The 26,450-nt window shown below is 38.5% G+C and overlaps 2 protein-coding genes and 1 long non-coding RNA gene across 6 annotated transcripts in view; 2 read left to right on the top strand and 1 right to left on the bottom strand.

Annotated features, from left to right (window-relative positions):
• The window catches only part of mindy4b (MINDY family member 4B), a 14,067-nt gene extending 9,383 nt beyond the window's left edge, over window positions 1-4,684 (top strand). For all 4 annotated transcript variants that reach the window (XM_016237691.1, XM_016237690.1, XM_016237689.1 and 1 more), the window contains 7 exons: window positions 1,907-2,072; window positions 2,160-2,225; window positions 2,313-2,383; window positions 2,932-3,004; window positions 3,086-3,262; window positions 3,894-4,074; window positions 4,179-4,684. In XM_016237691.1, coding sequence (XP_016093177.1) covers window positions 1,907-2,072; window positions 2,160-2,225; window positions 2,313-2,383; window positions 2,932-3,004; window positions 3,086-3,262; window positions 3,894-4,074; window positions 4,179-4,321 — 877 coding nt within the window. In that variant the 3' untranslated portion in view covers window positions 4,322-4,684. The remainder of the gene's footprint in view (window positions 1-1,906; window positions 2,073-2,159; window positions 2,226-2,312; window positions 2,384-2,931; window positions 3,005-3,085; window positions 3,263-3,893; window positions 4,075-4,178) is intronic.
• A 124-nt stretch (window positions 4,685-4,808) lies between these two features.
• LOC107555008 (uncharacterized) lies at window positions 4,809-16,379 on the top strand. Its single transcript, XR_001605125.1, has 3 exons — window positions 4,809-4,914; window positions 5,264-5,266; window positions 16,369-16,379. It is a non-coding gene; the product is annotated as an uncharacterized lncRNA (long non-coding RNA).
• LOC107555004 (mastermind-like protein 2) lies at window positions 5,869-25,511 on the bottom strand. Its single transcript, XM_016237687.1, has 4 exons — window positions 24,258-25,511; window positions 9,236-9,403; window positions 8,692-8,800; window positions 5,869-7,423 (listed from the first exon to the last, which is right to left on the bottom strand). The coding sequence occupies exons 1-4, from the start codon at window positions 25,413-25,415 to the stop codon at window positions 6,597-6,599; spliced, it is 2,262 nt and encodes a 753-aa protein (XP_016093173.1). The 5' UTR covers window positions 25,416-25,511; the 3' UTR covers window positions 5,869-6,596.
• Window positions 25,512-26,450: the final 939 nt, after the last annotated feature.

Genomic DNA, 26,450 nt, shown 5'->3' with positions numbered 1-26,450 from the left:
ATATGTTTTTTTTTTTTTTTCCCCTACTTTTATTCTGTCGTCTTTTTTATGTTGTTGTCTTTTACACTCTAAACTCACTTTAATAAAGCCTTTTAAAAGTATATATGTAAGTAGGTTAGATTGGGGGGGGGGGAGCAGAACAGTAAAGGTTTAATTTACCTGCTTTTTTTTTTATGGGACTACTTTGTCACCCATGTATTTAAATATAGCGTCACATGTAATAAATCTGGAAATGTACACAGGAGCTGCTACAAATGGGATGGTGATGTAGAAAATATGGGGATGGCGTTTGACTACAAAATTCACTTCACGAAGAGTGTCAGAATTACTCTGGACTGTTAATAAAAGGTGTAATTTCTAAATGTCCGTGCAATTATTTTTAGTAGTTTGTCATGAATGTAATTGGAAAAGTCTGAAAGCTAAATCTGGGTGCATCTGTTACAATTCTTTGACTTAAAAAAACCTGAGGGAAATTGAAAATCGTAAATTTAATTCATAGCATGTTCTAATTTCTTTAGTCATTCGTGTCACACAGTACTGTTAGAGTTTGTTGTAATTTAGGGAAGCATTTTTCTAGTACCAAAAACAAAAAGCTTAGCCACAACTTTTTCTAACTTGATTATTTACATAAAGAGCTAATTAGCCTTTTTAAGATTGACTGTTAGCTTGCATTATAAAATCAACTTTTAAGTATATTTTCAAATATTGAACCGATTTCTGTAATTTAATTTAACAGGATAGAATGTGAGACAGACAACATTATACCACAAACATTAAGAACATCATGAAGCTAAAATAGATCTAATTAACCTGGTTCGTATGGCTCCAAATCGTCAAATTTTTGCTCAAACTTGACTAGATAACTTTAAAATCACCTTCACTAGTGATTATAACCCAGATTGCACAGGTAAGTGCAAGATGTCTGTTAAAGATTGCTGTGTACAAACATCTGATAAACGTCTCTAAGACGTCAGTTTTACATGCATTCTAAATCATAAACATCTTAAAGACATCTTCTAAACGTCTATTTGACATCGGAAACGTCCTATAGACGTATTGCAGATGAGCAAACACTTTAAATAATATGTCTTGCAGATGTAAATGCAGTCTGCATCTACATCTGCAAGACATTTATTTTTTTCCTATTCATTTTCTATCTTGAAACGGGTGAACTTATTCAATAAAGACATGATGGGACATGGAAACCCACTGCAAACTTGAATGACCATCACAGATGTGACCCTGCAGCACAAAAGCAGTGTTGAGTCGCTGGGGGATATTTGTAGCAATAGCCAACAATACATTGTATGGGTCACAATTATACATTTCTCTTTTATGCCAAAAATCATTAGGATATTAAGTAAAGATCATGTTCCATGAAGATATTTAGTAAATTTCCTACCATAAATGTATCAACTTAATTTTTGATTAGTAATATGCATTGCTAAGAACTTCATTTGAACAACTTTAAAGATGATTTTCTCAATATTTAGATTTTTTTGCACCCTCAGATTCCAGATTTTCAAATAGTTGTATCTCAGCCAAATATTGTCCGATCCTAACAAACCACACATCAATGGAAAGCTTATTTATTCAGCTTTCAGTTTTTGAAAATGGACCCTTATGAGTGGTTTTGTGGTCCAGGGTCACATTTATGGTTGGGGTAGTAGTGGGGTTAAGGGCTCCAACATATTGCTATTTCTATAATCTAATGTAAAATTATCAAATTAACAATAAATAATAAGAATGTATAATGATAATATACATACAGTATATTGCAGTTGAAATCACTTGTGTCATTCAAATAAAGATTTTGGATTGGTCTGAACTGAAATGAGAATGTTGTGGTGCTGCACAGTCCACTGTATCACAGCCCCGACAGACTCTTTCTGTCTCTCGTTCTCAGTATGGTGACGGTAGGGGAGAAGGAGCAGAGGAAGGCGCTGGCAGCCGCTCTAACTGACATCTTGTGGACAGCTGGTGAGGAGCAGACAGCCACCGTCTGCTTGGTCGCATCAGAGCGCTGTTTCACCCCCAACATGGACTACAAACTGGACAACTTCACAGAGAGAGTACATGCAGTTTATGAAAACATGCTAAGAAAACATGCTTAAAAAATTGTAATTGTTTAATTTCTTTCTTTCTTTTTTATTCCACAGTTGCAGCTTTTCACCTTTAAAAAGAAAGATGATGTTAGATCATTTATATGCGAGCACATCCAATGTGTAGGTACATTTAAAAACAAAAATGATGTATTATTATGTATCAAACTTGCATTTATGTTGGATTAACTTTCACCTGAATGTGTGTAGTTTAAGGAAGAAGGAAGCCATGGAATCATACTTTTTCTGTATAGCCTTATCTTCTCCAGGACTATTGACAGGTAGGTCTACAGGTCTTCTTGCAAGAAAGTAGTACTTCTATTCTGCATGGAAGCATTAAATTGATCAAAAGTGACAGTAAAGACATTTACACTGTTAAAAAAAATATATATATATATATATATGAGAGATTATGTATAATTTACTAATTCTGCTTTGCCATGACATTAATAAACTAAATAAACTATATATTAAAATAGAAAAAAAGTTCATTAAATTTGTAATTTAATTGTAATTAAATCGTAAGACATACAGTAGTACTACTGTTTCTGCTGTATTTGTGATCAAATAGATGCAAACAAACATTAAAAATGTGTGGTTTTGAACACTATAGTATATTTAGAAACAAATATTTTCTAATTATTAATACTCTACATCTCTTAGTGCCTGAGAACTACCTCATTATTTTAGTCAGCTTTAATTTGTACTACAGTCAATTGATAAAAGAATATGGATCTGCAATAAGAATAAATAAAGTATTTTAATAATTTTAAAATTATTTTAGTATTTTAAATGAGTGACTGAATTACGCAAGTCTCTAAATTTGTAGGATACGGGCAGACTTTGACTGTACCACCACTCATCTTTTGCATGTGAGCTTGGGGAACTCTGTTTGTCGACAGGTAAGGAAGGTTTTTTAAAAGATTTTTGTTCATGTGATTTGTTAGTGTTTAATTGTGTCAAGTTATCTCTGCATTCATTAGGCTTTATTAAACCTGCTGTTGACGGGCCGTGCGACCCCTCATGTCTTCAACGGTACGTCACTGAACGATGAGCAAGACGAAGCACTCGCCCAGCCTCTCCACGGGGTCCTGACTCGCAGTCACATCGGATATCTGCTCTGGAACAGAGAGCAAGTCCACCACGCACAGCTCCCCCTGGTATTGCACCCATCCTATGTGTTTTCTGGGGGTTTCAGGGGTTTGGGCTTTCTGTCACTTTCTCTGAAAATGTTTTATTAGGTCAAATATAGGCAACAAATGAGTAAATGCTGTAAAAACAAGATACTTGAGCCACCAGTTGTGATTCCCGAGATTGCCATACTGATTTGGAGAATCTCTAGGCACTTAAAAAGAGAGAGAGAGAGAGAGAGAATGCGGGCATATTCTCTGAGGAACCTAATGTTCAAAATGAAGCCCTTGAATTTGAAGTCACTTTAGTGCATAATAAAGACGTTTCTTAATATGCATTCTTTAGAAATCCTGCGTCCTTGTGTTCTCATACATTGTCAACATCAACTGTGGAAAATCTTTGATATAATTTCCAGGGTTTTTTTTCCCTTCTGCATGTTGTTGATTTATGTGATTTGTTCTAAGCTAATACCCAGAGTGAATTAATGCTTTTCTGGTATCATTTTGTATGTCTTTACTTAAAGTGTGCTGCTGTATCTACTCCCACTTGGCTTCTTAGCTTCTGTATTACTGCACTGTAGTCTATTATATTTTGAACCCATATAATAGACCCCAATTTTATTATATTGCATCCATGTTGAGTTGATCCTTTTTTCGTAAGGTGGGCAGTATGCTGAAAACCCCCAAGCTACCTATCTGGGTGTGCAACATCAATGGCACCTACAGTGTTTTGTTCAGCCCAAACCGTTCGCTGCTCTCTGACTGGAAGATGGAGCATCTTTTCCACCTTTACTTCTACAATGGCCAACCAACTCAGCTTAACACAACAATGCTCACCATAGGTACAGTCATTAGCTTCTGCCCACACCTGTTGCCGCCTGCCTGTTATAATCGTGTGAACCAGACATTTCAAATGTATATATTGTAGTGCTCTTTTGTATTTCAGATACACACTCCCATCATTGGGAGGCTGAAAAAAATGATATTCAAGGCGACCCAGAGAAAAAGTTTCCATCTGTAGAGATGACCATTAGGACCAAGTGGGAGGGTTCTGTTATTGACTGGAATGGGACAGTGCCTTTTTTCTGAAGAGGAATATAGCAGGTCACCTGATTTGAAGCATATCTCTCCTGGCCTGCAATAAAGAATATTTTATTGGTTTTGATTTGGGCTTAATTTTTGACTTTCATTTTGGCTTGTGAACCTTAATAACATTACCTTTCACAACCTGCCCATTTGACCATTTTGGCATCTGAGCATTTAACAAAAGTGAAAACCTAAAATATGTAAACACATGGCAAAAAAGCTAAGTCTTTTTCTCGATTGTTAGAAATATATTCAAATCTGGTTTCCACATGTCCCACAGATGGCTAAGTCTATTCTGGTGCTATATCATTTAGCCTCCATACTGTTTTTGTCCTATTTAGATCCGATATGGGTTCAAATTGCTTGTATCAAGTCTCAAGACTTAATCGCTCAAGTCTCAAGTCATGATGGAAAAAGCTGATGTCTCAAGTTACAGGGTTTAATCAATTTAAGTCAAGACCGTTATTCAAAGCCTTGCAGTCTTTGATTCCTATCTGGTATAAATCATGTATGTAGTATTTTATTTTTATATTTTAATTTAATTACTGCTGCATGCCAGTATTGTTAATTAAAGAAAGGCAATACATGACAATAAGGTTCAGTAATTTAACTTTTTTTTTTACAGCATTTATTAGTCTAGATTTATGTTAATTAACAAAAGTTATATTATTCATTCTGAATTTGTTATATCATCATAATTAACTGACTTGACTAAATACCATGAAGCATCACAAATAAAAAAAAGTGTATATTAACCAAGATTAATAAATACTATACAATTATTGTTCATGGTTATTTCATTGTTACTTTGCATTAACTAATGTTAACATAGAACCATGGTGTAAAGTGTTACCTAATAACTTCATCTAAAAAAAAAAAATATATGGAATAATTATTTAGCATTTTTTATCATTTCAGCTGTGTAATGAACATTTATGTTTATAGTTAGTTATGTTTATGTTTATAGCATTTTAAAGGGGATTTTAGGGACTTTGTTCATCATACTGTCAATCATACTAACTTTTTGGTAGTGTACACACATATATACATATGGCTGACTAAATACTTTTTTCCCCACTGTGTGTATATATATATATATATTTATGTTTATAGACTGGTCTCATGTCTGTGATATTTGGTTTGTTTGTGAGAATGGGAAAACAAAAGATGGTAAACTTATATTTTTATAGTTCAGAATTAAAAATCATCATGTGAATTTAGTGAGTTATGGACTACAGTGTGATTGAATGAAGATTGCTTAGATACTAAGGACTTTAAAAGGATCAGTATTTTACAATTGTTTAGGAATCTAACAGGTGTTCAATGTAGAAAAGATGGATTACTGCTGATCTGATCAGATTTTCTGAAACAGGTAAAAACAACAGAGGACCTAAGACAGAGCCTTGTGGCACTTCACTTTCATCTGACCTGAAATATAAGAAAACAAATTGTCAAAATGTGCTGTAAAGGTTCTTCTTTTATGTAGTTTATTATCAAAGGCTAAATTGACATAATAGGATATACACTTTTAAGACAGAATTATAGTGCATTATAGAAAAGAAATAGAAAAAATATTTTATATACTGAGATACAGATGTATAAATACAATATTACCAATAAGAACTTATAACGTCTTTCTAAAGAAGGTCGACCTTATCAGTTACATCTACCATCTAACATTCTGAACATATGTGTATTCCCTTTACATATTTTCTCTTTTGGATGTGTAATAAAATGATACATAAATGGCTCTTTTTAATACCCGTTAATATATAATTTCAGAATGGATATTCAAAACAGATCTGTACTTTTATGTTATGCAAAAGCATTTCAATATTATAACATTTAAGATGAACCTTGAACTATAAGAGCCAGAACAAACAAAGTATAACAAAGTAAAAAAAAAAACTGCTTCTTAAGTGCCGCTGTCATGCTCAATGGCTCTATCATGGCAGTCGAATCACAGTTTATTTTACATTAATCTCTGTGCTAACGGATTGGTAACAAAAGCTCTAACAGAAATCTCACAGCATTTGAATGATAACTGGTATGGATTTGGGGGTACTGTGTGGTGGATTTAAAACACTGAAGCCATGAACATTAAACTGTACAACATGTTAGTAGATGGTATGAAGGATCAACCCAACAATATAATAGAACATATACATTTGTTTTCCACACAAATAGAGGGATGATAAAATAATAAAATGAACAGGCCTTTCACGTCAGGCTCCTAATACAGTCAGTTTAAACTAAATTCTCATGCTTTGAGTCTATTTTATGAATGTCCACCTAGAATTTCCTCCAAGTTGATGTCTTTCATCCAGTCATCATTGCCTGAACCTGATTTGAGCAGGGAGTCAATGAAATCTGAGTCTGCATTTATCCCTGGTACCGTGTTATCATCCTCTGGTAAGAAATCAAAGGTCAACCGGCCTGCCCGGTTGTTCTGATAAGTTGCTGGGCTTTGGCTCAGCTCTCCAAATGTGGTCGGACAGCCCTGCTGTTCGGGGGACGACTGTGTCAGGCAAGTCACCCCAGGTAGAGGGGGTATCCTAGGCTGACTGGCTCTGGGAGCAGAGCTTCTGATTGCAGGGTTTATGGGTAGCAGACTAGAATGAGGTGCCACCTGGTTAGGTGGACAAATAGACCTCGGAGGAAAATGAATGTCACTTTGGGGCATCACTGTATTGGGGAGCCTTTTGACATCTAGTCCTGTTGGAGCTCCGCTCTGTTTGGTGCTGTTCGCCCAGTTCAAAGCAGTGTCCATCCTGCTGGTATTGGTGATCATGTCACCCAATCTTTGCCCCAGCAGGGAATCTTGACTGATGCTCATCCTCACATGCTGAGTGCTCGATTGAAAAGTGGCACTCTGGCTGTTTGTCCCATGGAACTGAGGCTTGTTTTGCTGAAGCCCTATTCGGATCAGGCTGCTGGGTTGCTGTCGGAGCTGGTTTGCGCAAGCTTGAGCACCTGTGGGTCCTGAATTACGGTCTTGTCCAAGTGGAAACCTTCTCTCTACTGACGTGGGCACCATCTTGGTACCCTGTCCATTAAGCAGGTGGCATGACAAGGGTTGGATGTCACTTTGGTCTGACCCATTGCCTGTTGCATATTCATAAAAATGATCTGTGATGTAAAATACTGATTTACCAAGCAGTAGCGTACTGATAATGACTCATATCGAAGTCAAGATTTGGTGTGGTTGCTTAAAGGAGTCATATGACGCGATTTCATGTTTTGCTTTGCCTTTGGAATGTTACAAGCTGTCCGTGCATATATAAGATCCGTAAAGTCAAAAGATTAAAGTCTCAAACCCAAAGAGGTATTTTTTCTAAAAGTTAAGACTCATCCACACCTTCCTAAAACACCTCATTCAAACATGCCCCCACAAATCTACATCAGTGTGCGAAGATTTGCATAACATCGCCCACAATATACGCAAAGAAGGTGTAACTTTTATTCTCGCTGTAGTATAGATGCCGCCATCGCCATGTCGTGGAGATGCTGTGTGTTTCCAAATATGGTAAGGGGCGTAACATTTCCATCACATCCTTGAGGTATTCAGCCAATCGTTTCAGATAGTCAGGGCAGAGAGGTGCAACAATAATGTATGGTATGTGGAAAATAATGTGTTTTCTGAAGCCTAAACCACGTAAACACATTGCATTACACAAAATAATATTCTTTTTAGCAACATCATATGACCCCTTTAATCCAAACCTAGGTTCAATTAATCGTACCACATCATCAGAGTGAGTATAATTCATTAACTTCATTAAATGTAGTTCAATCATGACAACTCTGAATAGTTTTAGCATGTTGATGCATTTAACGTTAATGTATTTCAGGGGTTCTCAACTCTGGCCCTCTGGGTCCACTTTCCTCCAGAGTTTAGCTCCGACCCTAATCAAACACACCTGAACAAGCTAATCAGGGCCTTCAGGAATACTAGAAAGTTACTGGCAGGTCAGTTCGATCAAGGTTGGCGCTAAACTCTGCAGGAAAGTGAACACTGAGGGCCAGAGTTGAGAACCCCTGATGTATTTTGTCAGACTAGATCTACTATGCATCCTGCTGCTGCTAAGCCAGTATGGACTTGCTGTAGACAGGTGGAGCTGGAAGGTTTTAGAGGAATTCTGATAGCGTGCTGCAGGAAGAGCTTAGGGTGAACACTGCAACAGCCTATTTAAATGCTGAGCAAGAAATCTCATTGGCTACAGAATCAGCAGAGGCCATTCAGCATGCGTAGTAAATGATGTGATTGAACAGATTGCATGTGAAGGCCCTATCTGTCCGTGCCATCTAGAGTTTCATGACTGAACTAGATTTTACATTCCCATATTATAGGACAATGAAAATACATTCCACACCTGCGTATAAGCTTGTCTGTTGAGCTCCAACTCCATTGCGAGGTTGTTTGTAGTCTGGTGGAGGTCGTGTTAGATGACGACTGAACTTATCCTGTGTGCTCAGTTTCTCCTGAAAAATTTACAGCAAAAGCACATTGTTGTAGTTTAGGAAAAAAAGTTCCATAGATTACAAATGGCCAAAATGTGAGTGGTCAATCACAGGGGTGCCGCTATGATATATATCAATCAATTAATCAATCAATCAATCAAAGCAGGGTCCGGTAGTAATCTACTTTGTATAATCTGTCATACATGTATGGCATCTTGTCACGCAATGCTAAATGAACAGTGGAAGAGATTCAATAGAGTTTTGTGGCCATGACTTTAAGGTATGTGCCCATACAGAAATGTACTTTATTGAAAAATAAACTTACCCTGAGACAAATGTGTGACACTTAAGTAGATTAAAGCTAATTCTCTTTCTGTGAGCTATAAAATTAATTTACCTATCAGAAAACCATAATAAAACCACCGTATTTAGGCAAGAAGCAATGGCAGCACTCACTGTATCAGGGATGTTGAGCTGCGGTTGACCCAGCGGTCTTTGAAGGTTCTGGTCCTGGCCTGGGTTCTTCTGCTGAGAACTGAGAACTGGAGGCCTCTGCTGTTGGGTCTGGCCTGTTACATCTACAGGATGCCCATTCGCTGGTAAACGAGGTCCTGGCGAAATTCCCTACAAATGGAAAGCGTGTTATTATTATAACTCACATTTAAATAGCACATCAATAAATGTCACACCAGCTACTGCATTCCATCCTGCTGTGATTGAACGATCAGTCCACTAGAGGGCAAGCTTTGTTTACAGTCAATCTGATGTTACACAGTCCCTGTTCACATGTGACTTCCTGTGCATGGTGATAGGGATTTTCCATAGCCTTTCCCACACTGTTCTATCACATAGAGAAAACACATCCATGGCTATATCCATAATGGGGACGTAATGGTACCTAAGGGAGAACAAATTAGTCAGAAATTGTCAAAACATCCTGTCATTTTAATATGCCTGTAGTGACACATGCACTGTAAATAAATGCTTGCTCTAATATTATTTAGAAAGCACTGTCTTACAGACTGTTGTTTAAACACTTACAGTTTTCTGTTTTAAATCACTTTTATTTCACATGCATTTATTAGAAACCCTAGTCAATGAGGCTCTCAGGACTTTTTTGCATACAGTAGCACAGGTTTTACGGTGTGACTGATAGCCGCGCTCAAGCCCTGCTACACTTTTATGAGACTGATCCTATGGGGCGCAACCCAATTGCTGCCAGCAAAGGACAGATTTCTTCAGCCACAGGGCAGAGGCACGCAATAACAGATAATCTCATAGGCCCATTTATCCCGATTTTTGCACTTTCCCTGAAATGCACTCTTATTCAGCCTGTGATATTTCATGTTAGTTGCTCCTCTAAAACACTGATTACATTGCAATACACTGCTATTTTAGCCATAAAGAACTTAAAGGTGCAGTAGGAGATCTTGGAAAATGCTAACGTTAGCCTGATAGCACTGAAAGCGAACGTCCCACCCTCCCTGCAATCGCCGTCCAAGGCCACGCCCCCTGAACGCATTTACGCTCACAGACCAGAACACCAGAGACAACATTACAATAGGCTACATCAGTGGTTCCCAATTCCAATCCTCGGGCCCTCCTGCTCTGCACATTTCATATGTATCTCTTATCATGTGCGACGTTTGTTCTATTCGACCGCGAGTGCCCTGAAGTGTACATCACCGGATATTCCGCCATGATTCCAGTTTGAAGCGAGCTGTTCCATGCAAAGGGCATTAAAGTGTGCGAGACGTGAATTTAAATAGTATTTATTTACAGAGGTATATTATGTCACACTTCTCTAGTAAGTTTAGTCTATGTGTGAAGACGCTGCGCAGCGCAAATCCGTGAATGAATGTTCCGAAGTGAAGTAAACTTCAACGGATTTCCCCTGCTTCCCTTGCGCGAGGACTGGAATTGGGAACCACTGGGCTATATTTCATGTGTCATTCACCAGTGAGAAAACTTTATAGTACAGTTAGTAAAAGTACTACAATACCATGAAGGAAGATCGGCTTGTTGATGTTTGTCTGCCATTCTCGCTCTGTCTGCACTGCGTGCGTGAACACGCTGATGACGTGTCCTGTCTGCGCGAACAGGGTGCGCAGAGGTATGCAAATACATATGTTGACAGGCAGGTAGGAAAGCCAATCAAAATGCTCGGACCGAGAGTTTTGATTGGACAAACATTTCTTGGTCCTACGCCTTCCACAGAATATATAAATACAGAGAAATACATTTAGACCACTTAACTTAATGATTGCTATCCGGATGTGAAGAGACTATCAGCTATTGCACCTTTAACTTGCATGACAGCCGAGCATAATTATCATCAATAATGAAAAGAGACAATTATCGGTTTCAAGATAGTCATGTACTAACTATTCACTTTAAAGGGTTAGTTCACCCAAAAATGAAAATTAGGCTGCGTTTTACTCACCCCCGAGGCATTCTAGGTGTATATGACTTTCTTCTTTCAGACGAATCCAGTCGGAGTTATATAAAAAATTGTCTTTGATCTTTCAAGCTCTATCATTGCAGTCAGAGGGTGTTGCATTGCTACAGTCCAAAAGAAGTTAAATAAAAAGCGCCCATGAAAAAAAAAAGTGTCTCTCACGGCTCCGAGGGGTGAACAAATGCCTCCTGTAGCGAATCGATGCGTTTTTTGTAAGAAAAATATCCATATTCAAAACGTAATAATCACTTTAATCTAGCTTGCGCCAGCAGTTGTACACAGAAGCAGCTCCGGGAGCATGACGTATGAGTTCAGCGCGGGGCATGCGCCGGAGAGTCTCGTGAAAACCAACGTTTGTTTACAGGATCAAAGGAAGCAAAGTTTCCTTACTTTAGCAAAGGAAAACCAGTCTCCTCTTGGCTTATATCGAAATCCTCTGACATTTTTCTTTACAAATCCTTGTTTAGTACTTCTAATTCTTGACCGTTGTTTTGTTTTGATCTCTGCATTGATCTTTTATTCCGCGTGCGTCACTTCTGAGCAGCGCATGCGCAAAGCTGACCTCCTACGTCATTCTCCCGGAACTGCTTCCGTTTGCAACAGTGAGCGCAAGCTAGATTCAAGTGATTATTACATTTTGAATATGGATATTTTTCTTACAAAAATGCATCGATTCGCTACAGGAGGCCTTTGTTCACCCCCCGGAGCCGTGTGAGACACTTTTTTTTTACGGATGGGTGCTTTTTATTTAACTTCTTTTGGACTGAAGCAATGCAACACCCGCTGACTGCAAAGATAGAGCTTGAAAGATCAAAGACAATTTTTGATATAACTCAGATAAAAAAATAAAGTGTTGCCCAAAGCTGTACTGCTTGCATGTATTATAGGGGCTTTCGCACCGCGTAGTTCTAGGAACTAGCCAGCAGGGTGGTTCCTAGAGAACCAATTTCTCCCTCGGGCCGTTTTCCTGGTTGCATTCGCACCGGCAGCAGGAACTTTGAAGTGTCCAACAGCGGCATCTTTATTCGCAGTATTTACAAACATCAACAAGAACGCCATGATTGGAGCTGTTTTTGTTGTATGTTTTGGGATTCGTGATAACGGAGATGGAACGCAAATGCACAATTTACGTGACTGAAAGAGCAAAAAGTTGGGCTAAGAGACGAAATCTATGATCTCCTATGACAACTTGCAGTGTTACATATCGAGGCTGAGAAAAGAACACAACACTGCAGACAACAGGTAAATGCTGTTATCGCTGTTTTCCAAGTTCATGGAGTAAGTATTTTTACATGGCTTTTTAAAAATGCTGGGTAGCCGGTGTTTTGTATGCGATTGGCCAATCAGCGTACACTTATGTCACTGGTAGTTCCTATAGAACTGTTTTAGACCCTACTCTGAAGTAGGAGCTAATTTAGTTCCTCCAAACGGAGTTCATAGAACTAAAATTGTTCTCAGTTCCTGAGGTGCGAACACTAGGGTTGGGAACTGAAACCCAGTACCAATATGGCACCGGTACCTATGTATGTACTAGAACCGAATCCGAAGGCAGATTTCGGTGCCTCATTTCGGTGCCATGCCTGAGCGATCGATTGAAATATTTGTCCTCTGGTTCTCCGAAACGGACGTAAGAAACATCATCACTGGCACCGCACGTGAAAAATAATTTCCCGACTGAGAAAATGCACGTGAACTCAAGTCGGAAAGCTCTAATAATACAAATCCAACACATCTTTGTAGTAACGAGAGTGTCCATGTTGTTTTCACATTCCGACTTAAAAGCACAACTCGGGAAATGAGAGCATCCGAGGAGAGCGTGAATGCAGTAATTACACTTGCTCTGATGGCAGCAGGTAGCCTTCCATTAACTAAGCTAAACATGCTTAAATTAAAATGCCTAAAGCTAAACCGATTCGGCTGTTTCGGTTTCGGCTGTTTTCTTAATCCCGCTCCCGCTGAATCTCTGACCATTGCCGCCTGCTCCCGTGATCATGTGTTTGGCTCCCGCAATTTTCGTGTCCACTCCTTTAAACATTCTAATATTGCATATAATTTTGGCGCATCAGGGAGCCGCTCTCAGGATGTGGTGTATTTAAATATTTTTGAATGAGCGCTTGCGCCGTTTACTTTCACTTTCGATTTCGCTATCACACGCACTCTGTGTAAAGGAAGCACATCTTACAAGATTCTTTCATCTTCATTTGACCCTCTAACTCTAGCACTCTCTATTCTAATGCTACTTCTAATTTTATCTGCTTGTTTTTTTTTATTAAAAAACTTGACCCTCTAACATTTGCACTCTCTATTCTATTTCTATTCTAATGGCTAATCCATCATTTTTTGGGGGAATTTTTATTTATTTATTTTTAATAAGTATCGGTTCAGGCACTGTTTAGGCACCGGAAGTGTTTTAAAAGTATCGATTTGGCACCGGTATCGAAAAAAAAAAAATGATACCCAACCCTAGCGAACACGCCAAAAAGCAGGTACTTCTGCCAGTAGTTCTAGGAACTATGAAAGGTTCCTCCGGTGCGAAAGCCACTTATGTAACAGGGTTTGAACAGAGTGCAGAACTTTTTTGGTGCACAATTTGAAACATTTGCAGAAGTTCCGCAATCACAACGCAATATTTCAAACACACACGCACTCCTGTATACCCTGATATGAAAAAAAATCATCAAAAGAACATTTATGCTTGCAACAAATTCATTTGGAGAAAGCACTTACTTCGTGCTCAAAATGAGCCTAACATGCAAAATAAAAGACCTAATTAGAGATAGTAAAGATCCAATGCCTACTAAGTCTATGTTGTTCTATCATACGGATAAAACTGTACATATCTGCCCGAGCGGTTTACTTGAAACAGCTGAGTATTCTCCAAAACAGAGAGCGCAGGTAAACGCCAAACAAAATGCATGTCAAAAACTCAGATTTGTGAGGAGATGTTATCCAGATGTCTTTTAAACTTCTTAATTTTGCCAATTTTCTGTAACCATTAAACAATAGTTCACCTCAGAATTGATTGCTCGTCATGACATTCCATAATTGCATTCCTGCAGCTCAAACAGTACAGCATAGTGCTAGCAATGCCAAGGTCATGGGTTTGACTCTCAGGGAATACATTAACTGATAAAATATATATATATTAAATGCAAAGCAAGTTGCTTTGGATGAAATGTAAAATGCATAAAATACATTTCAAACCTGTAGGACTCTGTTCCATGAAAGACAAAATGAGATGCTTAATTCAAATCCCCCCCCCCAAACAAAAAAAACTAAAAAACATGATAGAAATATCACATCAGACCAAACTGTGTACTACATGCCTCTCGAAGCCCTGCACTATGTTTGAGGGAAGCACAGACTGAAAATTTTGTATTTTTTAGCCGAAAACCTAACATGGGTCTAATTTATGCTCACATACTGTATATGCATATATGTTATGGAATATAGAGCATTAGTAATATGGCCTACATTTATGGTTCTTCTTTGCTGGTCATTGCATGGAATCATGGTCTATTCTCAAAAGAGCATCTGGACATTCACTTCAACTTAATATTTCCTTTCATGTTCTATGGAAGAAAGTCATAAGGATTGGAATGAAACGAAGCTGAGCAAATGATGACAGAATTTTCTAAAAGTTTCTGTGGTTGAGTCAGATGAGGCCTATGTCAAAAGACATTTCTCTGTTGCTGCATAACATGTGAAAATCATATTTGTTCCAAGTTGCTCTGGTAGGAATGCAAGACTATTACACAGTGTAATAAATTATAATGAGCGTAGAAGAAAAATACTTTTGCACTGAACCAAAAGTTAAAAGTAATAATTCCGTCTCAAAATAGCTTCAGTAAAGTGAAATACTTCTAAACAAGCCTGAACCTGAGAAACGTCTCACGCACCCTGATCTCGCATGAGCGTCAAATCTTGCAAAACAGCAGAGGCTGTAGGCTTCTGTCCTCAGCAAACTCTGTTTGAGAACATGTCAGCCTGGATGGCCAAACACACACACAATCACAGTGTTGACACGAAACATTTCCCAGGGCAGAAAGGATTTGACTGAAACTCCACTGTGTTACGCGAGGCTATTAATTTGAGAACAGATGTCTTTAGGAGAGAAACTCCCTCTAAAGCCCCACTCGAGAGGTCCAGAAAGGAAAACACTCAAAGAACTGCTCTGTCATGGGAGGAATTCCACAGTCGAACCACAGAGAAGAAGCAATACGAGAGCATGTAACAGAAACCGTATCTCTAGAAAGTGTTCTCTTAGTGGAGCTCTAGATGCCTCATTCCCTGATGGATCAGCTCTGGGACGTCTGATAATTAATGAGAGGGCGAGTGAGCCCTGTCCGGACCGCTGATAAGCTCTTTTCACCGTGCAAAGATGAATCTCTTCCTGAGACTATTACTATTTAAAAAAGGAATGTGACAATAAGAAAACACTTTGAAGAGGACAGGAAGGTGGTTACAAAAGTGGCAATGTAAATGGCTGACAATGTGTTAATATTCAGTTGCTAATGCTTTATTTAGTCAGACTGCTTATAAAAATTGCACATTGGACAATTGGTACCGGATAAGTTATGCATCAAAATATAATATAATACTTATGTACAGTACAGAGTGAGCAGTGACAAATAGGAGTGAGCATGGTCAAGAAAAAAAAAAGCTAAAATACAATACATATTCTTGGAAATGTTCTCTTTGTATGCATGCGGGATATTATTATAGTCAATTGAAACTTGAAGAAACTGAAACCATAGAAACGTTTGTTGTCGCTTGAAATAAAATAAATGTTGACGTATTAAAAACATTTTATTTAATAAAAAACTAAAGCCATAAAAAAGTTTCGAAATGACAAAAACATCCAACAAAAGTACAAAAACTGTACTAAAATTATATAATTAAAACTACAATACTTTTACAATGATACTAACATCACATAGGAGTATAATAGTTATATATTTTTTTAAGTTTAAATTTAATTACTTTACCACCAATTGTACAAATACTTTAATCACTTTTCTGTGTGTGTGTGTGTGTGTGTGTGTGTGTGCGTGTGTGTGTGTGTGAGAGAATTGCACCATCTCACAGCCTAAACTTTGCTTTTTCATTAAAAAAAATGATATTTTAAGAGACTTACTGCACTGACCTTGACACACAGTCAAGCTCTATATGATATAATTTCCCTTTTTTTCATGTTGGTCACACCACATGACCTTTGGCAGACAAAATGTGTTCTAATATACTGTGAAGAAAGAAATAATGATTATGACAAACTGCTTAAGGTTTTCATTAAACATGCTTTTTTCCCATACCCTTATGTGAGCATAGTCGGTAAGTTTTAGTCCAGTGCTATAACACCAGCATTTTCCAGAAAGGGAAAATTCATTCTGTTCAAAATGACCATAACACAACATGAGATTCAAAATCTTTTAAAGGAAATTTATACTTTTTGCATACACTGTAAAAAAAAAAAAAAGAAAAAGATCCACCAATTTAGGCCCAATCCCATTTCTACCCCTTACCCGTGAAGGGGTAGGCTGTCTCGTTTCTCTTTTGGTTGGAGGGGTAGGGGGAAGGGGAAGGGGAAGGGCCAGATAGCCCTTCAAACGAAGATTTTTCGGGGACCACACTTCAAACGAAGGGGTATGAATTATCTCAGTGTAAACCGGCTTCAGCGGCAACATGGCTGCCCGAGCGAACAAAAAGACACATAAATGTAAGCAGTATCGACATTAATAAAGATTTTAATGAAAAGTAATCATTTGTTTTATGTTACATTCAATCGTGAGTTCATATTTACAGTCATGTTATTCAAAGAAATGGTTGCAAAAAATCGCTAAAGTTTGCTAACATGGAAAATATAATGTATCGATTTAGTATTTAAACTGTTATTAATAAAAGTCGTGGGGCAGCGTTGACAAGTTTCATTGCTCCTGGATGTGTGAGCTGTGCGATCTCCGAAATACTGTATATGTGTGTGTGTGTGTGTGTCAGTAAGCAGCACATTAATATAGAACGATAATTAAAGGGGTTATATGATGCAATTTCAAGTTTTCCTTTCTCTTTGGAGTGTTACAAGCTGTTCGTGAATGGATAAGATCCCTAAAGTTGCAAAGACTAAAGTCTCAAACCCAAAGAGATATTCTTTATAAAAGTTAAGACTCATCCACGCCCCCCTAAAACGGCTCGTCTATGCAGTGGCGGTTCTACATTGAAGTACACCCAGGGCGAGACCCCCTTCGAGCGCCTTTTTTTTTATGAAAAAAGAAGTGTAATAATTGGAGTAATAATTGGCAACATTTTAATAATAATATATAATATTTCATAGGAATATTGATGCATAATTTATTTCCATATTCCCTTGTTGTGTCTCCCAAAATGCCTGATAAACATGATTTAAGTCCTGATGTCCTCTACAGTGGACATGTATGAAAATCAATGCCCTGTTCTGTAACAGAAAGTCATTTTTTGATTTGAAACCCCATAACGTTTTGACATAACGTCTGAGATGTTGGTTTATGAAATACAATTTGAAAAGTAGTCCGATTTAAATTATAATTACACAGATTTGAAAACTCCTTGGCTAATTACAGGGCCTAACATTAACCCAGCTGATGGAAATAAATAATAACTGAACTTGTAACAGTTTTGTTGCAAAGCACAATATTATGGTGAAATTAGATCTCGTGTTTGTTGAGTTAAAACCGAATTATTGTTGTATAAGCATAGCAAGCATCATAGCAAAAAGGCTAACAAACTTAAGAGTTATACCCACCAATTAACATTAGCCCTTCATTCATGACATGGATACCGTAATAATCATACAGAGAGAACATAGTTGCATACCTTTATTTTTTGCTTGTTTCGCCTCTTCTTTCCCTTTCTCACACAGCTTCTGTACATGGCACCTTCTCAGCAAGCAGGGGCGCCAATTCCCCACACAGTGAAATGATAGATAATAGAAAACCGCTTCGCGGCGTTAGTGCAAAGGACTATTTTATTTTATTTTTTACTGCTCGTGCCGCCCCCCATGTATCATGAAAAAATGCCGCCCCGGGTTCGCCCGTGCCAAAAACCACTACTGCGTCTACGTCACGATGTGGGAAGATTTGCATAACACCACCCAAATGTTCACGCAAAGAAAGGCGGCGCAACTGATTCTCGCTATTGTTGCCGCCGCCATGTCGTGGAGACGCTGTGTGTTTCGTTGTGAAAGCGAAACTACTTTGTTTGGTCTTTCAAAAGAGGACACGACTAATAATCATTGGTTAAGTTGTATTTACAACACTGTTCCAGAACAGTTCAACCCAAATATTCAGACGTGTGCAGCGCATTTTACGGAGGACGAGGACTGTTTCCTGGGAGAGTAGCCTACAATGCCGGCTGTTCCGGTGAATTCAGTTCCCCTGTTTCCCTTTCGGCACGCATGCTGACCTTATGCTGACTCACAGCCTGTAAGTACGTTTTCATATTTAAAGGATTTGCCACTGATGATTCAAACGCGAGTTTTGGGCAGTGTAGAGTAGCGCTTGTTGTTTGTAATTTCTCCGATCACAAATGCAGACATGGTTTTATGTTTACGTGGCGTGATGCAACGCACAAAAAGACAGTATAAGTCATTATAATCAGTAATTATGCCCCCACTGGATGCAACAAATGCCTCGTTTATAATGGGTTTTATTGGTTTTGTCTCGTTGCTCCAGGACACGGCATCACAGTATGGTAAGGGGTGTAACATTTCCGTCACACGCTTGAGGTATTCGGCCAATCACAACGTACCTAGATAGCTGGCCAATCAGAGCACACCACGCTTTTCAGAACGATGAGCTTTGTAAAAATCGATGCGTTTCAGAAAGGCGAGGCATAGAGGAGAAACAGTAATGTACAGTATGTGGAAAATAATGTGTTTTTTTACTTTAAACCGCATAAACACATTTCATTACACCAAATACACAAAATAATGTTATTTTTTAGCAGCATCATATGTCCCCTTTAAAGGCTCTAATGCACACCAGCACATCAGTGTGTATTGTATGAGCTAGACGACGTATGATGGCGTGTGACGGTATAGTAGTGGTGTCCCAATTCTTAGGGGAATATTTTCACCCACCCCTTGACACTCTGTTTCAAGGGACAAGGGGAAGGGGTAGGCGAAGGGGTATAAAATAGAATTGGGATTGGGCCTTAAATTTACTTAAATTACACTGAACCGACTTAAATCAAGCTGAGTTTCATATTATAAAAAAGGGTTGTTTTTGTGTGTGTGTGTGTGTGTGTGTGTGTGTTTTACAGTGTATTGCACTGTTCACTTCATTTAAATCAGCTGTGAGTAGAGTCTCCTGCAGGGAGCACTCTTTGTGTGATGCACAGCATTTGCTGCCTATGTAAGGAGTGTTTTAATTCAGGCATTTAGAGCTTCCATTACTGTCTAATGCATTTATAGTTGGTTGCTATGTAGGCAGTGAGTATCTAGGCAGTTCACTAGGTTTTGGAGCACAGCTAATGTCTCACTTCAGAGCCAGAAATACTTGAATCACTTCTCCAGATACTGACTAGTCAGTGTAATAGCACTTTAATCAGAAAGTATCAGATGCTGCTTGAAGTTTTTGGGGCACGCAGGTCTCTCAATGTGATATATTACACTTGTTTGAGGTTTTTTTTTGTCTCAGGTACTGCATGCAATAAATTTTTTTCTCTACATGCAACAAAATAGATTTCCACTCGGCAATCTGTGATATCGCAGATACCCAGTTTGTCATACTTAGGCTGACAACTGATCAGCAGGCTGTGAGAACAAGGAAACAAGAAACATACTCCACAATCTGGTCTCTTTATATGCATTTTGTGCATTGCACCCAGTGGGAGAAAATTTAGCTTGAACAAAGTTCTCGAGGGCTCCGGTGGGATCACGGGACCATTTCGGAACCTTTATTTCCATGCCATTACTAATTCAGTTCACTGTGGGAAGACTGTCCATTGCCTATTTTTCTCCCTGTTGGAACAGATATTCTGGCTTCATTTCCACTAGTGCAGCATATTTAACCCCATCAATGCTGAATTATCTCTACAATCCCAAACAGCTCTACCACGTCAAAACCCAATCATGAAATTTCATCAAGTTTTTATTTGAATATATTAATTATGAAACCAATTTACTGTAGAATGCAGTGGTGGTCAGTACCTGCACAACTCATAGTTGTACAACTTTCCTTTTATAACTATTTATTAGTTGCAAGGTGGTGTGTAACACTTTAGAATAGGGAGCAGTTCTCACTATTAACTAGTTGCTTGTTGCTTATTAGCATGCCTATTATTAACACGTTTATTAGTACTTATAAAGCACATATTCTGCATGACCATATTCTATATCCCTAATCCTACCCAATACCTAAAACTTAACAACTACCTTTCTATTAATAAGCAGCAAATTAGGAGTTTATTGAGGCAAAGGTTGTAGTTAAGGTTTTGTTAATAGCAAGAATTGGACCTTAAAGCGTGACCATAAAATATGAAGTAGCTTACATGTAGCATGCTAATTATGCTCTGTAAATTGTAGTGTAATTAGAAAAAGGAGTAGCTACGCTTCAGCATACTATTAAAATGAATGCTTATTACAGAATAAAAAAAAATTTGAAACCTGTATGTCACGTATTTAAACATAATTGTAACTATACATTTTTAATGAAGAAGTTACAATTACTTAATTATTAGTATATTTAAAATGTATTAAAGGGCACCTATTATGCCCCTTTTTTTACAAGATGTAATATTGGTCTTGGGTGTCCCCAGAATGTGTCTGTGAAGTTTCAGCTCAAACTACCCCAAATATAATTTATTATAACATCTAGAAAATGTCATTTTTAGGGTGTGTCTAAAAAAAAGAGCTGTTTTTGGTGTGTATCACTTTAAATGTAAATGAGCTGCATATTCCTACCATGTCTTTAGAAGAGGGCATAGCGTATATAATAATAGCCGGTAGAAGCAACATAACTGAGAGCAAGAGTTCAGCCAAACATATGGGAAGTCAAACACACCGAAAATGGGACGAAACAGTGCGAAGTTAGAGCTTGTGCCGCACTGACCTGTCATCGGCGCGGCTCATTGGACCGAGTGGACTCGACAGTGCAGGGAGGACGTGTTTGCTAGCGCTACTGAACGGACAGTGCGGCACGAACTAATCTCGCCAGCGCGAGATCAATCAATTAAAATACTCTAATAACGTATGCACACAAACATGGTTAAAATGTTAGCTAAACATTATAACGACATAACATTCACAAATTAGTCTGGAGTGAAATTATTTGCATAGACATAAATATATTTAGGTAGATTTTGAGGCGCATTACCTTCAAAAATAGAAGTAATCCACTGTGTTAGCATTACTCTACACTATATAAGTATAATTTTAATAGGACGATTACACTTTAAAGTAGTCGGTGCCGATAGCCTTGTGGGCAGCGCGCTTACTTACACCGCTGTTGCACTACAGGTGTCCTGAGTTCGAATCCGGACTTGACGACCTTTCCCGATCCCGCCCCCTATCTTTCTCCCACTTTGCTTCCTGTCAGCTCTGATCTGTCCTATCATAACAAAGGTGAAAATGCCAAAATAAAGTAAAGCATTTAATTCAACACCACAAAGTGTACTTTTAAAATTTTACTTAAAATTGTACTCTTTAAGTACACTTAAGTGGCCATTTAGATCATTAATATTACATCAACTGCGAGCACAATTTTTTTTTTTATATATATATACTTTTTAAGATTTGAAGTACACAACAAATGCACAATAAACACAATTAAGTGTACTTATTTTTCACAAGGAGATACTTACTCAATGATACAGTAGCTGTCAGTTGTTACAATTTTTGAATAGCTTCCCCAACAATGTGAAGGTGTCTGGAGTCATAATTCTGATATGCAACAAATAGCTGAGATAGCACAATACTGAACTAATTGGACAACAAACATGCAAACAGTTTTAGCCTATTGTGAAGGTCCACTGAGCGAGGTCCACTGAAAAAAAATACCTTAAAAAACCCTAACAACTTTCCCACCGATGGCTGCAAAAAGAGCTGTATGTTCATGTGATTGAACTACATCTTTGTGTCAAAATCAAGCATGTCTTTCCATGCTCCCCTCCCTCTTCTGGAGAGCCTAAAGACGACTCCTCTTGTGTGGTTCTCATTATCGTTTCCCACAAAGAGAGTCAAGAGATATTGTTTGTATGAAACCCAAAAGGGGGATGTTCTAAAGCTCACAAATCATAACAAATCAGTTGTTCAACCTCCGGCACTGGGCTAAGCAGATTACTGTCATTTTCCACAACTTGTCCCTTGCAGCTAACAACCTCCAATTAGAAAATCCCACTGTGCGCATCTATGCCCTGACGGCGAGTGACTGTGACAGGCGGAGAAATTAGAAGTTTCGCATGTTAATCCACCATGCTCTAGCAAGTCGGGGCTACCGTCGAACTGCTTTGAGGGGATATACAAATTCAAGGCACCTCACACCCGCCTAGACACAAATAACAATCGTGAAAAACAAAAGGAAAAACAGGCCTACAGCAAAGTGCAGCGCCATTGAGATTAAAGCAGTTGGCAGTCTGCTAATGGCTAACACAAAAGGCAGACAGATGGAAAGAAAGCAGGGTGTGTGGTTTTGACACTACGACTTCATTGTGTCAAGAACAACCTGCTCTGCACAGCAGAAATGTGATAGAGTGTTAAATGGAAAATGTAGCAAAGCTAATTATTGGACTCAAGACTTGACATATCATGCAGTCTAACACAAAAGACAGTTAATGTCACACACTGGGTCTCTTTCACTAACAACAGCACCAAACTTCACAATTTTATTTTCACAACCAGATGACAACCATTTGTCACTCTTAGCTAACATATAGTATGATGATCCATAAAGCTTTTGCCTGAGAGTCCACTGAGAATATGATTTGTGGTTTTATTTGGATGACCAAATTCAGAATGAAATTTAAAGCAAATGTGAAAATGTCCGTACACCAATTTTATGCAGAAATTTGTGTATGTATCGTTAGTAGGGTTGTGAATCTTTAGGTAGACGAATAGATTTGATGCACAGTTCACAGGTTTGTGATTCAGTTCAGGAATGTTTTTTATACATTTAGAATGATTCAATCTGATTCACAGTGAGATTTGATTCAAATATTGATTTGATTTTCTATTTTTAAGTGCATTTTGTAGAATTATGTAAAAGCTTCTCCTGATTTGTCTTAGAAAAAGAAAAACAAAAGGTCAAAGAAGAGAGGAAATCATTGAATAAGTCACTATTTTTGTTTTCTTTGAGCACAAAAAATATTCATAAAACTGCGGTTGAACCACTGATGTCACATGGACTATTTTAACGATGTCTTACTACGTTACTGTGACTTGACTGTGGTAGTACCCTTGCTGTCTATGGAGGGTCAGAAATCTGTAAGATTTCATAAAAATATCTTTATTTGTGTTCCGAAGATGAATGGAGGTCTTACGGGTTTGGAACAACATGTATGTAATTAATGACAGAATTTTCATTTTTGGGTGAACTAACACTTTAAAAGGTGTTCACATAATGCAAGTGTTTTGTTTCAATGGTAATGGCCATGCAATGAATTATCAATGGTTTGTCTACATTTGATTCAAGACTATAAAGCTTTTGTGAAAGAGCTGTCATTTGCTCATGTGATAGTCAGTGACCGTTATATTTTAAAATATTCAATAATACTTCACTGACGCATATAGGCTCATACGACTATTAGAATTTTTTATTGATTCTTGACTGAAACAAATTATTTGCAATTCAAAAATCCATATTTCAAGAAAAATGCATGCATCAGTAGGATTTGTAAATCGATGCATCGAGGAAACAAGTGAATTATTACACCTCTAATGATTAGGGAATGTGACCCTGTTTCTTACGGCTTTTACCCAAGATCTCACTGGGAACACATCATGCAGTTTGACAAGCAGCAACTGTTAAAAGGACCATAAACACATTGTCTTACCTGTCTCTGCTGTGCCAATTTGAAAGTGATTCCAGCACCATGTTGATTGAGTGGAGGCCTTTGACTTAGAGGCTTTGTTTGCAGGCAGGCAGACGGCTGCATGGGCAGCTGGCAGTTCTGAAAGTGCATGCCCTGGCCTGCTGTAGATGGCTGCTGTTGCATGGTTGTTTTGTTTGGTGGAGCAGCCATGATGGGCATTTGTTGGCTCATGGTGGAAGGTGGTACTTTAGGGCTGAAATGCAGCAGGGGCTTGGTGCTGAGAACCTTCGTGTCCATGTGATGGGATGGGTTGAATTCATTGGATTTGAGAAAGCAGTTGGACATGCCTTTGGTCTGACCAGTACTCTGAGCATTGAGTCTCTGCTGAGAAAGGGAGGCATTACCTGGAATAGTCTCCTGACTGAAAGAGCCAGGAGTTTGGTGGACACCTAAGGCAGTAGACCAGTTCCTAACCCCTCCTGCTTGACTCTGCTGGTGGTTGTGGAGCATAGAGTTGGGCTGCTGTTGGTTAGCAGCCATTTGCTTTAGCTGCTCAGCATGTGACATCTCATGCCATGCTGGAAGACCTCGAGAGGGACCGCCAGTCGGTATCTGACCATGGTGTCCTGAAGTGATGGGTGAGGTGGATAAACTTGTGTTGGCCATGGAGAAGGAAGGTCCTGCAGAGGCTGGTCTTAGTTGTGGAGAGCTTCCAGTGGCCTGGCTAAAATCTGGTGAGTACTCTGTCTTGATCGGTTTATCCAGGTGAATACAAGGAGGAGCCGCACCAGCTGAACTGGGTCGAACAAGATCCAGGCCGAAGACATCATCTTGCTTTAGCATCTTCTCCAGCTCTAGATCATTGAGTGATGGCACGGTCTTGGTGAGCTCATCAAACAAATCCTGGAGCTCTGGGTCAATCTGTCCACTTACTTCATCTTTGAAATCAAACGTCAATGTTGAATGATTTGTGGATGACTGGCCACAGGTCTGAACGTCAATTGGCTCCTTCTTCATATCCCTTAGAGTTGTGTTGAATAAATCATTGCTAATTCCATGAGGCATCATGAACGTGTCCTTTCTTCGAAGGATGCTACCTTGGGTGGCATCCCCTACCAATCTTTGAGTCTGCCCTGAAGCCAAAGCACAGCAACCAGATCGAAAAGAGCTGGGTTCCATGCGGAGGCGCTTGAAGTCGGACCCTGACGCCCCACAGGAGAGGCCATTCTGCTTGGATGTATATCCAGGAGACTGCGCTTCAATCTTTCTCCTCAGTCCCTGCTGAAAATGCAAAGAATGTAAAGTCAGTGAGGCATTTTATTGATCTCAACTTGTTTTACAAGTCAGGTGAAAAAAATGTCTAAACAGACTGTTTGATTGACAATTAAAGGGATACTGCTCTACAGATTTGATCAAAATAATTCTTCAAAAGCCTTACGCTAGCTTTCTACAGCCAAAATGAACTAATGTTCAGCCCAACTGGGAGACAAGGGCGCATAATGTAACAAGACCATCTCTATCTAATTAATGAACTCTTATTAAAATACTCTTTGATGTTTCAAACCAATTAAAACTATGATGGGAGTTCTAAATATTAGTGTATAAAAATGTGTTCTGTGGGTGAATTATCTCTATGAAAATTGATACAGTTTTGCAATTTACTGCCGAGACACTTTAGCCATGTTCAGATGTCCATTTTTGAATTTCAAAAGAGAATTATTAGATTTAATATAGAACGTTTATGATTTCCCACATGGCCCTAATAGGGGAATGTCTGCAGATATAGGTTAAACTCTTACTTACTAAGAATGCATGTGCTAGTCATTTGGTTTAATTTTCTAATAATTACATGCAAGCTGTGCACATAGTGAGTTATCATGCAGTTTTTTTTCTTTTTTTTTGCCAGATGCACAACAGGTGCTAACATGCATAAAGTTGTTGAAATCTAGGTTCATTTTAAATTAAGGAGCTCATGCCCACAGTTAGTACTTAGCATAATACATGCACAAACCATCTTCTGTACAGCCATTCATCACTCTCTGCAGGCGCATTGCTCTCTAATGATGTGCTTTTGCCCTGAGAGCATGCATAGCAAGATCTTTGAGTAAATCTCAAAACCAGCTGAAACACAATAAACCACTTTTATAGAAGCCTTGACTACACGTGATCAGCTATATTTCTATGCAGTACCTGTCACAGCTACTATTTTTTTTT

Source organism: Sinocyclocheilus grahami, unplaced genomic scaffold, assembly GCF_001515645.1.
Source record: "Sinocyclocheilus grahami isolate Dianchi unplaced genomic scaffold, SAMN03320097.WGS_v1.1 scaffold522.1, whole genome shotgun sequence".
Taxonomy (NCBI): domain Eukaryota; kingdom Metazoa; phylum Chordata; class Actinopteri; order Cypriniformes; family Cyprinidae; genus Sinocyclocheilus; species Sinocyclocheilus grahami.
The sequence above is the reverse complement of the archived record's forward strand: the minus strand, read 5'-3'. Positions and strand labels throughout refer to the sequence as shown.

Bases quoted from the DNA above. Each gene is read 5' to 3' on its own strand.
- LOC107555004 (XM_016237687.1), bottom strand. From the start codon at position 25,415: ATGGAACCCAGCTCTTTTCGATCTGGTTGCTGTGCTTTGGCTTCAGGG. The intron at 9,404-24,257 runs GTAAGACAATGT...TTCCATTTGTAG, and splicing joins AATTGGCACAGCAGAGACAG to GGAATTTCGCCAGGACCTCG. The intron at 7,424-8,691 runs GTGTGGAATGTA...AATATGCAACAG, and splicing joins ACAGACAAGCTTATACGCAG to GCAATGGGTCAGACCAAAGT.